This window comes from Mandrillus leucophaeus, unplaced genomic scaffold (assembly GCF_000951045.1).
Source record: "Mandrillus leucophaeus isolate KB7577 unplaced genomic scaffold, Mleu.le_1.0 Scaffold221, whole genome shotgun sequence".
NCBI lineage: Eukaryota > Metazoa > Chordata > Mammalia > Primates > Cercopithecidae > Mandrillus > Mandrillus leucophaeus.
In genome coordinates, this window is record NW_012102266.1 from 756,545 (window position 1) to 769,249 (window position 12,705).

Genomic DNA, 12,705 nt, shown 5'->3' on the forward strand with positions numbered 1-12,705 from the left:
CAAGCTCCGCCTCCCGGGTTCACGCCATTCTCCTGCCTCAGCCTCCCGAGTAGCTGGGACTACAGGCGCCCGCCACTGGGCCCGGCTAGTTTTTTGTATTTTTTAGTAGAGACGGGGTTTCACCGTGTTAGCCACGATGGTCTCGATATCCTGACCTCGTGATCCACCCGTCTCGGCCTCCCAAAGTGCTGGGATTACAGGCTTGAGCCACCGCGCCCGGCCTAAGGGAAATCCTTCCATGGGCTGAAGGAAAAGCAGGGAAGAGTTCTGAGCTGGCACCGATGTGCTGATTGCCTATAGGCATTTACCAGTCTCAGATCCAAAATGTTCAGCCTTAGCCATTGCACTGGAACAAAGATAATGCCTGTTCAAGGTGAGATCTCCAAACTGAAACTTCTAATTAAAGTGAGTGGGAGAAGATACCATCTTTCTCCACCCTCCCACACAAATAATTAACTCAACAAAACGATAAGAAAAACAATCTGCTCCCTAAAAAAAAATTTACAGCATGAAAACCTGTCTACTTTTTAGCCTAGACTCTGTTTTTATTTTGTTTTGTTTTGTTTTTGTAGGACAGATGGCATTAAAATAAGTTAGACTGATAGCTAAATCCTCAAGAGCAACAATGGATGCCAAAGGACAGGTCAACTAAATCTTCAAAATGTGCTGAAAAAACAAAAATACCAAACAGGTATCCAGAATCCTGGGATTTTATACTCACCTAAAATATCTTTCAAGAATTGAAGTAAAATTAAGACATTTTCATACTAACAAAAACTTAAGTGTGTGTCATCAGTAGACTTTTACTAAGGGAAATTCTAATAAATATTGCTTCAATAGGAGGAAAGTAAGATTAGGAGAGAGAACTGGTTTGTAAGAAAGAACGAAGAACTAATAAAAGCCAATAAAATAATAAATATGTGAATAAATCTAATTGAGCACTGACTGTAGAAAACCATAACATCGTGTGTGTTTTAAAAATCAAATAAGTTGTTTTAAAAAATGGTAACAGCCTACAATAAGGACAGGGGATATAGAATGTTTCAAGGGCTTTATATTCCTGAGAGAAAATAAAAGATAAACTTTGGACTTGGATATATGTTTGCATTTCTATCGTAAACATGTCTTTAATGCACATAGGATTCTCTAAGGTGTATTTGTAAGAATTTAATTGATGTCAAGTTGCACAAATGCCAGTTTTACTAAATACTGCCCAAAGTTCTCTAAAGTGATTATATCAATTTAAATTCACTCCTGAAGCACATTGTTTCCATGGATTCACATACTTGCCATCACTTTATAATGTAGGATTTTAATTTCATCAATCCCACTGGTAGAAATCTGCTTGTGATCTGAATGTTCATTTCCTTTACTACTAATGAAGTTGGGCATCTTACCATTTTATTTTTTTAAATTCACCCTTGATGTATTATCTTCCAAAAATGGTCTTTAGAGTCTTTTGCCCTATTTGGCATGTCTACTTCCTTGTTTGTTTCTTTCTTACTGATTCAGAAAATTTGTTTTTATACTCTGGGTTCTAATACTTTGTTGGTTACACATATTGGAAATACCATTAATATATATCAATAATTCTAAGATTCACCTTATTTCACATTGTAATGTCTTGAAATCAATAATTCTTAGAATTAAAATTGGTCATTGTCTTATTTATTTAGTGATATATAAACTAAGGGTATGTGTTGAAATCAATGAAAATTGAAGCTACTTTAAAATCCAGGAAATATGGTATCCTCTCCCTGATAGAAGCTTGCTTTTGTTCACTTTCATTACTGTCTTTTAATACTCATAAATTTTAAATATTAATATAGTTCCTGTATGATTAACATTTTTGTGTACTCTTTAAGAAATCTGTCTCTTCTTCAGAAATAGATTCCTGTTTTTACAAATTTAAACCATACAGAATTAACCTCAATTTTTTCTCATGTGAATAACCATCTTAACATCACATATTGAACTATGCCTTACCCAGTGATCTGCAGTATACATCAATTTCCAAATACGGGCAACTGCGTTTTTATATTTACTGTGTACTATATCTTGGTATCTGATAGCGCAGGTTTCCCTCCTTCCCATATTCTTTCTTCACCAATATCTTGGCAATTTTCAGACCTATGTTCCTCTATACATTTAGAATCATCGTGTCTAGTTCCTTCAAAACTCTTGTTAGAATTTTAATGGAATGCATTGTATTAATAGATCGGTTTGAGGGAAATGAACATTTGTATCATATTTAGTCTTATGAGTAGAGTGTATCTCTTCATCAAGTTGGGTCTTCTTTATTGAATTGTAATATAGTCTATAATATTCTCCATATGTTTTACATACTTGTCATTAGATATATTTCAATATATTTCACATTTTACATAAAATACACAGAAGTTTTAATTTCTTACTGCCTGTGACTAAAACAAAATGCAATTTGTTACTGCATATTGATTTGATATCTAACTACCAATTAAATTCTCCTACTATTTCTCATAATTTAATTCCATAATCTCTTTTATTCTTTATGTAGATAATAGTATTATCTAGTTTATTGTAATGCCTAAAATTTTCAGTGCATTGTCGAATAGAAGTGGTAGTAGCAGAGTTGTTTCCTTGTTTCTGATTCTAAAAGGAATGCTTTTAATGCTCCACTGTTTAAAAGGAAAGATATTTACAAGTTGTTTTGTAAGTGATTTCTACTGGTTAATAAAGTTCCTACTTTTCCCTGCTTTGCCAAGAGTTTTTATCATGAATGTGTTTTGAATCGTATGAAAGGCATTTTCTTTATCCAAACAAGATGATCATATGGTTTTTATCTTTAATTGGAATACTTAGTTACATTTTAAGATGTTCTAATGCTAAACCACCCTTGCATTTCTGGAATACATCTGCAATAAAATAACCATACTTGGTTATTTAAAAAATGCATTCATTGTAAGATAATATCTGCTAATATTTGATTGACTTTCTTCATTTCTTTCCTAATAAAGAAGGGCTTATCATTTTTCTGTTTTACCCTATCCTCTTAGGATTTAGTAAGACATTTATATAGTTTTAATCTCTCCATTTTCTATTTTCTAAAATAGTTTGTATAACATTAAAATGATCCATCTTTGGAACATAGAAATCATCTACAAAATCATCAGAGCCTGGTATTTTTGTAGGTAGATTTTATTTTATTTTTATTTTATTATAAGTTTTTTTGAGACAGGGCCTCACTCTTGCCCAGGCTGGAGTGCAGTGGTGCCATCTCAGCTCACTGTAACCTCCACCTCTGGATTCAAGCAATTCTTCTGCCTCAGCCTCCAAAGTAGCTGAGATTACAAGTGCGTGCCACCATGCCCAGCTATTTTTTTTTTTTTTTTGTATATTTGTAGTAGGGATGTGGATTCACCATGTTGCCCTGGCTTGTTTCGAACTCCTGGCCTCAAAAAACCTGCCCACCTCAGCCTCCCAAAGAGCTGGGATTACAGGCAGGAGCCACTGTGCTCAGCCGTGGGTAGATTTTAAAGAACTGATTCAATTTATTTCATTGTTAGAAGAAGATACAGACTATTTTTTGTTGTCGTTATTTTGGCTAATCCCTCAGCTAGAAATGGTTAATTATAATTAATCATGTTTGTTAACAGAACCTGAGTTTGTTACTCCTTATAAATATTTTTATATCATGGTACCAATTACTACTTTTTATCTAATCTTTTTACCAGTTCTCAAAACTAACCATAGAAACAGAATTGTTGATACCACAGTTTAAAGACTTGAAATCATTACGTTTCTTTATTCTTTCTCTAAATGATGGAGGCAATATTACTTAGAAAGTGTACTGGTTTTCCATGGCTGCCTGTAAAAATTATTGCGAATTCAGTGGCTTAAGGTATCCAAATTTCTTCTCTTGCTGTTTTCTAGGTTAGAAGTTTGACACAGACCTCACTGGCTAAAATCAAGTGTTGAAAAGGCTGTTCGTGTTCACTTCTGTAGGCTCCAGGGAAGATTCTATTTCCTTGTTTTTGCATGTTCTAGAAGCTGCTCACATTTCCTCACTAGTAACCTCATTCTTCAAACCATCCATGATGAGCTGAATCCTTTTCATACTGCATCTCTTTCTTTCTTTAGTAATCACATCTCCCTCTGACTCAGAACTTTTCTGCCTCACTCTCCCACTTTTAAGAACTCTTGTGACAACATTGGGCCTACCATGATAATACAGGATAATCTCCCTATTTCAAGGTCAGTTGGCTGGCAGCCTTAATTCCATCTACTACCTTAATTCCTTGTTGCTTTGTAACCTAACATATTCATAAATTCCAGGGACTGGGGCAAATACGCTCTTAAGGACCATTATTCTGCCTACCACAAAAATTAAGGCAACTTCATAAGCAATAGCAGCAAAGAGATAGTTCCACTTGCATAATGGAATACACTTTATTTCCCTTAAAATTTAAATATACTACCATAGTTCATTCAATGTAAGATTTTTAAAACTTTAAATTAAACTGTGACAACCCTGGTAAGCCATTCATTGCAAAATGAATCCTAATTTCAGGGATTTAAAAGGTAAACACACGCCTGTAATCCCAGCACTTTGGGAGGCCAAGGCAGGCGGATCACAAGGTCAGGAGATCCAGACCAGCCTGGCTAACACGGTGAAACCCTGTCTCTACTAAAAATACAAAAAATTAACCAGGCATGGTGGCAGGTGCCTGTAGTCCAGCTACTCGGGAGGCTGAGGCAGGCGAATGGCGTGAACTTGGGAGGTGGAGCTTGCAGTGAGCCAAGATCACGCAACTGCACTCCAACCTGGGCGACAGAGCAAGACTCCATCTCAAAAAAATCAAAAGAAAAAAAAGATAAATGCACATGTTTTAAAATTGATATTTTAATGGATTAAAACATATAATACCATATATTTTCTTCCATGATCTACATACCTACCTACTGACCCACCAAACCATCTACATAACTAAATCAACAGGAAAAAATGTGTAATTGAGAAGGTGGTAAAAATTATTTTTACTTTTTATCCCCTATGTAGCTTTTCAAATGTAAGCTTAGTAAATAACTATAATTTATCAACGAAAACACTTACTTAACAATATTCCGTAACATTAATAGAGCCCAACTTATTTAAAATGCACAAACATTTTGACTCAGCAAATGAGCACAATATCCTATTGTTTTAAAGCTGAAATACTGGTACATAAAATTATTTCAAAGTTTGTGTTTGTCATTTCCAATTTAATTCTGTATCTTCATCTGAAGACATTTTTCTCACATTCAGTTTTCTAGTTGTATTTTTATCTATGGCATAAAAATGAATTATGTTATAAAAGAGAGGTGACAGTACAGTCAGAAGATCTGAGGTAGAGTCTAGCACTACCATTTACTATCAGTGATTCTGGGCAAATCTGTAACCTCTCCATGAGGATGTGATAGAAACTGGTGCAGATGAAATGCCAATTAACTAGCTGCTTTGCAACTGTCACAGTTTCACAACATTCTGTGAGACAGAAGATGTAGCCTCTATTTTAAAGGTGAGGAATCCAAGCTTTCAAGGTGTTAGTGTGCCCACATTCACGTAGTTAATAAGTAGCATAGCCTTGATTTAAATCTAGATATCTGACTTCAAAATCTATGATCCGTTTGTTTTTCAGGGCTTTCTTCATCTGTAAAATAATAATGATAACAAAACTAGAGAGTTCAGATTTTGATGGAATTAAATGAGACAATGTCCATGAAAATACTGTTTGCATTACAATGCAAAGCATAAATCTTACCATTGCTTTGAAAATACAAGCATTCCTCTCCATTTATAACTCACATTAATAATATACATTCAAATCCTCTAAGTGCTGTTCTTTCCTCTTACTATACCTAGGAGAGTAGGGAGAAGCATCTTAAAGTCATCATTCAACCCTACATGATCCAAACTAATAAATACTAAATCCACTTCTTTCCTTTCTCTTTCTTCTCTCCATATTTTCATTATAGTATTAAAAGTAAAATGGCTGACTTCACATTGGTTATAGATAAAAGGGAAAAGAAGTATACAATGACTTAAAAGCATCTACCAAAAAATATATCCCTTTGGATTATATGAAGAGATTTTAAAATGTGTATGCATAAACCTTTTATTGATGTTAACCCTAAATCACTTCAGCTTTGTTTTACTAGAGATTGATAGCTATTAAGATGATTGATAAGCTATATACATGCTCATTTAATTTTTTAAGAAGTCACAGAGCAGTTTACCAGCATTTTCTCTTAATAACAGTAGAGGTTATTAATATTGCCCCATATTTTTCTTGCCCTGTAAATGAAAATATGAGTATCAGGGAAGATTTTTATGCCTTAGGCTACAAGGAATGTAAAAGTCTTAAACTGGTTTAGTAATAAGGATATACTGACTCACATATTCAGAAACCCAAACATTAGACTGGGCTCCAGGATTGGAGGATTCAACAATGTTATCCAAGAGAAAGATACTTTCCATCTCTTCATTCTGCAGTATGTGATGTCAGATTCATCACAAGGATGGTTTCCTTCCTGATTACAGTGATAAGGGTTGCATCCTTCCTTATTTATATCCAGTGGAGGCATAAATGATCAAGCTCTAACCATCAAAAATGCTACCTTTTTCAGCTTCATGAGGCAAATATAGGGAACAGATCATATGTCTCCACTTGGGCAATGGCATGTGCTGACTGGCTTAGGCCTATGGTCCTGAAACAATCCCCATGATAGGCCCAGACAAATCATGACCCAACCCCCAGGGCTATCCTTTCCTAACATAGCATTGCAGCTACACAGTGGTAGATGCATGGATGATGAGGTGGCAATCACAGTGTCTGTGTCTCACAAATGTCTTTATAAATCTTATTAATATAGTTGTCCCTTTGTATCCATGAGGGATTAGTTCCAAGACTCTTTGCAGATAACAAAATCCATGAAAGCTCAATTCCTTTTATATGATGGGGTGGTATTTGATTATAACCTATACACATCCTCTCCTATAATCTGAATCATCTCGAGATTACCTTTAATACCTAATATAATACTTAGCACTTACAAGGTAAGCGCTATGTAAATAGTGGTTATACTGCATTATTTTTAATTTGTATTTTTGTTATTGCTGCATTTTACTTCATATTTTTATTTAGACAAAATATTTTTGTACCACAAGTGGTTGGAGTCCATGATACAGAAGGTTGACTGTATATGACTCTATACATAGGCATAGGTAGTGTGACAAGAAGGTTTTCGTGGGGTTTGGGTAAAACAGATTACTTTGACTTGGTTGTTATAAGTTTTCATTTTATCTGTCTTGAAGAAATATTTCATATTTTCACTCTGCTCGAGACTACATAGGGAAAGATCCCATCTATATTTGGGCTAAAGGAAAAAAATCTGCCATAAGATACGAAGAGAGAACTAGGCTTTAGTGATGCCAGAGGTGCCGATGACAACCTAAGGAATCAGCAAAACAAAATTCAGGAAGGGCACTGGAATTTTCACACCCTATGCTATAATATTTTAAACTGATTTTTTTGAAGATCTTAATGAACAGGACAAATAGAGCCAAAGACTCAATAAATTGCTTTCCTGCCAAATCTTACATACTCTGATTATCAGAACACACTGAGGTACTCAATTACGCAAATGTGTTTTAAATTAGAAAATAAAATTTCCAGATACCATATCACAAATATACACACAATTTTGAATTAGCAGATTTAGCAAGATGTGAAATTCTGTTGTTATCAAAACAGAAATTGGTTCTTATTAGTAGCTGCTTACAGGCTATAAAGAGTCAGTTCGTGTGTATAGCTATGGAAGGTGTCACCTGAGTTGCTGATTTCTCACATGTACTCGAGCAAGGCAAGATGTGAGCTGTCCCTATTAAAGAAGGCTTTAATAATAATAAATAGGGGCAACATTGCTGCTTGCATGAAAGAAAAGGTTATTATTTTGAGACAAGTTTTACTGGTAATCAAAAGCTTCCATGGTTAGGGTAACAAAAACTAGATACTAAGTTTTAATTTCTGGAGATTCAGACAGGAAAAGAAGAAAACTGGAGGGGAAGCAGGCAAGAGAGTCAACAGTAGGAAGATGGTCCCTACATCAATTCCACTTTTCCTTAGGTGCCCAGCTCTTTTTATGCTGACAGCTCCTTCTGAACCAAATATTCCCTTGATTCCATCATCATCCACTTTACATTATTATAACTACTTTCCATCGTAAGTTTTATGAATAATACATGTCAAAAATCCTTATATTATCCAAGATGTTAAACATATGAGGAGGTTGATGAAAAATTAGGTTAATGGAACTGGTTAGAATTATCTTTTAAAATACTAATATCCCTATGTTCTGTTTCTGCCCCCTTTTATTTATTGTTTATTTATTGTTTATTATTGTTCACTTTATAAAAAACAAATGACACAACAAAATGGTCAAGTTAAAATATTGCTCATCTTATAGAAATGAACCCTATATGATACGCCAAAATTAGATTACAACTCTTAAATGTACCTTACCAATAATATATTGTTACACACAGCTACATAACTTAAAATTAAATATATATATATATATATGTAGAGAGAGAGAGAGAGAGAGAGATTGGGGTATCTTTGGATAGATACATTTATATTTATATGGATACATTTTAAAACATGAAAATATATGTGGCCATTCTCTCAAAATTAGAACAGTGGTTTCATGAATTCTGTTGGCTATATGGTTCTGTTTTAGGCACTTTAGATATCTAATATAAATGGTGAAAAATTTGCTACTTTACATAAGAAGAATCATACTGAATCAGCAGTTTATTTTGACACAGTCTGCAAAGATTTTTAAACACACATAAAAAACAATCTGTTATCCTGCAAATTAGTCAATCACAATGTCATTAATATATTTTGTCTTGGGTTATTAATAATAATAAAATTTTATCAAACTCATGTGCGTATCTCTGAGAAAATAACAAAAAAAGACTGATTATAGCCTCAAAGCATCACTTAAAGATTATCTCCTACATATAGTTGATACATGTGTCTTTAAGCTATTTAATTAATAACTGAAGTGCTGACAAACGATTAAACATATAGGTAGAAAATATGTATGTCTGACATTTTGAAGTTATTCCTTTATAACCAGAACACAAATAATTTCATATACTTAAACAAGTGATGTGTTCAAGTTCTCCAGAACTCCAAAAGTGTGAGAATTTTTATACTTACCAACAGTATCACATGGTTCATCTTTGTGCACACAGAAATCTTTCCTAGAAAGAAAAATAGAAAACTGAAATAAAGATAAATTATTTTCTACAAACAAAACATCATGTGACTCATTTTTAATAGTTATATGAGTAATTGAAACACATCTGTTATCTCCAAGAATCTAATAAAATTGTGAATAAGATTTTTAATTCTAAGATATGGAAGATTAAATTTTATAGCACATTTGTACATGATATAATTAATCCTCAGACATTAGACAGTTCCCATATTATGGACAATATTTCAAAAGTAAGATCCCATCTTGTTTTGAATTTTACAGTGTTCTATTATTTTATTACAAAAATTAGTATCTGGTATTGGGACAAGGCTTTCCATTTGAAAAATTACTGGGAGATACCTACTTCATGTAACACAAAAATTATTTCCAGATAGAAGATTTAAATGTTATAAATACAACTTAAAACAACATAATATTTTATGTCATAAGACTGGCAAAATTTTTTAAAGATTGATAATCATTTTATTAATGGTATAAAGAAATTATTATTTTACATAAATGGGATCTAACTATGTATAATATTTTATAATTTTTACTCTTTATCTGAAACTATATCTTAGCATTCCTAAGAATGCTTCACTTTTGTTATCAATTATTTAGGATTTCATAGAACATAATTTAATATATCTTAATAAAAGTTATGAGATTTGGAGGCAGAATATATGAAAGCAAAACTTTTAATCTACCTCTTACTAGCTACATGAACTTAGGCAACTTATTTAGCCTTGTTGTGCCTCTGTAACCTCATCAAAAAGATAAAGATAGTAATAATATCTACCACCTAGGTTTATTCTTCAATTTAAATGATTTAACATACATAAAACCTTAAAAACCTAGGTTACTGTGCAAGGGGAATGAGTTAACACATATAAGGTATTTAAAACAATGCCACACACAAAGTAAGCTCTCAAAAGTTAGTTGTGATGTTCTGTTGGGGATTTTTTTTATTGCTGCTATTAGTGTATCATAATATAAGCAACTTCTTAGCAATAAGCTTTTAGGTTCTATACAATTTTTACTATCACAAACAATATTACAATAGGTCTTTTGTGTGTACATAAATGAGAAAGTAAAATTATCTTTTAAAAAAAATTTCCTCTGTTTGTTACAGGATCTGAAAGCTGTATCTAAATGATTAAAAAAAAAAAAGACTTTTAAAATTAAAGCACAATACTTTTGCCTATTCACCAATGAAGTCTACGTTGATCTTGATAATGGTTAGCTTTCAATTCACATCTTGCTTGGCTCATTAGCAGCATTTGTGATTTAATACATACATATATCTATATATGTGTATATATATGTGTGTGTGTATGTGTGTTCGTAAATGTTCCTTGTATATTAGAAATGTATATTTTTTTTTTGGAGTGCAGTTCCATCTAGCTCTTAAAAGCTCTGATATACAATTGTTACGTAGAATAATCAATTCTGGATTGATTTTTACATGGTACCGAGAAAAGACTGTTAAAATTCCATTGTGGTTATAATTTTTTTGATGTTTCCCTGTGATTCTAATTTTTGCTTTGTTTATCTCAAAGTTTATTGTTTATTAAGTACTCAGTCTCTAAGTTTGTTTATTTTGAACTATTATTTTTATTATCATGTAAAATCCATATGTTTACTTTGCTAAGGTGGATTGTGTCTGATACTAACAAATATTAATATACAGTATTGCATTAGTATTTGCTTGTCCTATCGCTTTCATTTTGTTGTTAACATCCATTTTCTCTGAGAACATAGAGAAAATTTTAAAAGCTAGTTATATAATATCTTTATAAATGAATTTAATCCTTTTCTATTTTATTGTTGATATCTTTGGATTTCTATTATTTATGATTTCTATTTACCAAGTTCTATTTCTTTGTTCTTCTTTTTCTCTTTCTTCCTTTTATTTTTCACTCACTTTTTTTTGGCTACTTTGAAAGTAACATTAAATTGTGGTTGATGTGTGATTCCTTTTACATTTTAAAGTATGATATATGTGTTCTCTATGGCTGCTGTAAAAGTTCCATAAATTTGGTGGCTTAAAACAACACAAAACTTCAACTTACAGTCTGAAGGCCAGAAGTTTGAAACGGGCTTTACTGCACTAAAATCAATGTGTCAGCAGTATCATGTTCCCTCTGAAAGCTCTAGATGAGAATATGTTTCCTTGCCTTCGCTAGCTTCCAGAGGCTACCCAGGTTTCTTGACTCAGGGCCTCCTTCTATTTTGAAGGCCAACAATTCCATCACTCTGCCCCCTGCTTCCATCATCATACGACCCTCTCTGACTCTCTTCTCTCTTTTCCTCACACCAGGATAATCTCACCACCTCAAGATCCTTAATATAATCACATCTGTACAGTCATTTCTTCCATACAGGATAACATATTTTCAGGTTCTGGAAATTACAGCATAAACATCTTTGCAGGGAATGTTACTTTTCCTGACTACCACATATCCTTACAATGTGTAAAGCTCTTCCTCCTGAAAAAAGCAAGAACATAACATTCTTTTAATCCAATCGCTCCCTTCAATTTTTCATGTGTTTTTAATCTGAAATTATGGTTCCATCTTGATTTTTCAAATCTAAAATTTGACAGTTGCTTTTAAAAACCATCAGGGTTTATGCAACAATTTGCCTTTTTATTAAGCAATTTTTTTTCTCAGTTATATCTTTTATCTTTACTTTCTAGACATCTCACTATTCTTTTTCTTTAAGTACATTCTTCAGTATCTCTTTCAATGAGGATCTATCTATGAATGGTAAACTTTCCTAGTTATTTTCTTTTGCTTTCATTTTTATTATTTAGCATTTATTCATAACTGAACAGTAACTGAGTTGTTATAAAGTCAACTTTATTGACTCTCAAACACTGAAGATACCATTTCATTTTATTCTAGCATTCATAAATATTGATTAGAAGTCTCTGATTACAGTTTTTGCCCTTTTTTCATGCATTGCTTTCTGCTTAATTTTTAACACTATTTCTGTCTTTATAATTCTACAGTCCCACGAAGATGAGTCAAGGTACTGATTTTGTTTTTATTTATCTTCTTTGGTACTTGGTATATTTTCAAGTTAAAGATCCATGAATACTTAAAAATTCTTGCCATTATCTATTTAGTTAATCCCTCTGACATTCCATTCTCTTTTCCTAGAACTTCTTTAGGAATATTATAGTTCTCATTCTGATGTCTGTTAACGCTCAGGCACCTTTGTGTATTTCCATCTCTCAACCACTCTATGTAGCCTGCTGGGAGAATCCCTCAGATCTATCATCCAATCCACTAATGCTCTCTTCAGCTGGATCTAATATGCTTTTCAATTTAGAAATTGAAATTTTAAGTACCATATTCCATATTTCTTCCCGAGAACATTTATTTTCATCAATTTTCAGATAAACTGTTTTTCCCC

General features: G+C 32.8%; 1 protein-coding gene across 1 annotated transcript in view; it reads right to left on the reverse strand.

The window, feature by feature from the left end:
- ADAMTS19 (ADAM metallopeptidase with thrombospondin type 1 motif, 19) overlaps positions 1 to 12,705 on the reverse strand; it is a 293,732-nt gene that overhangs the window by 181,731 nt on the left and 99,296 nt on the right. Inside the window, exon 8 of the mRNA XM_011981215.1 lies at positions 9,246 to 9,289. Within this exon, the coding sequence (XP_011836605.1) occupies positions 9,246 to 9,289 (44 nt within the window). The remainder of the gene's footprint in view (positions 1 to 9,245; positions 9,290 to 12,705) is intronic.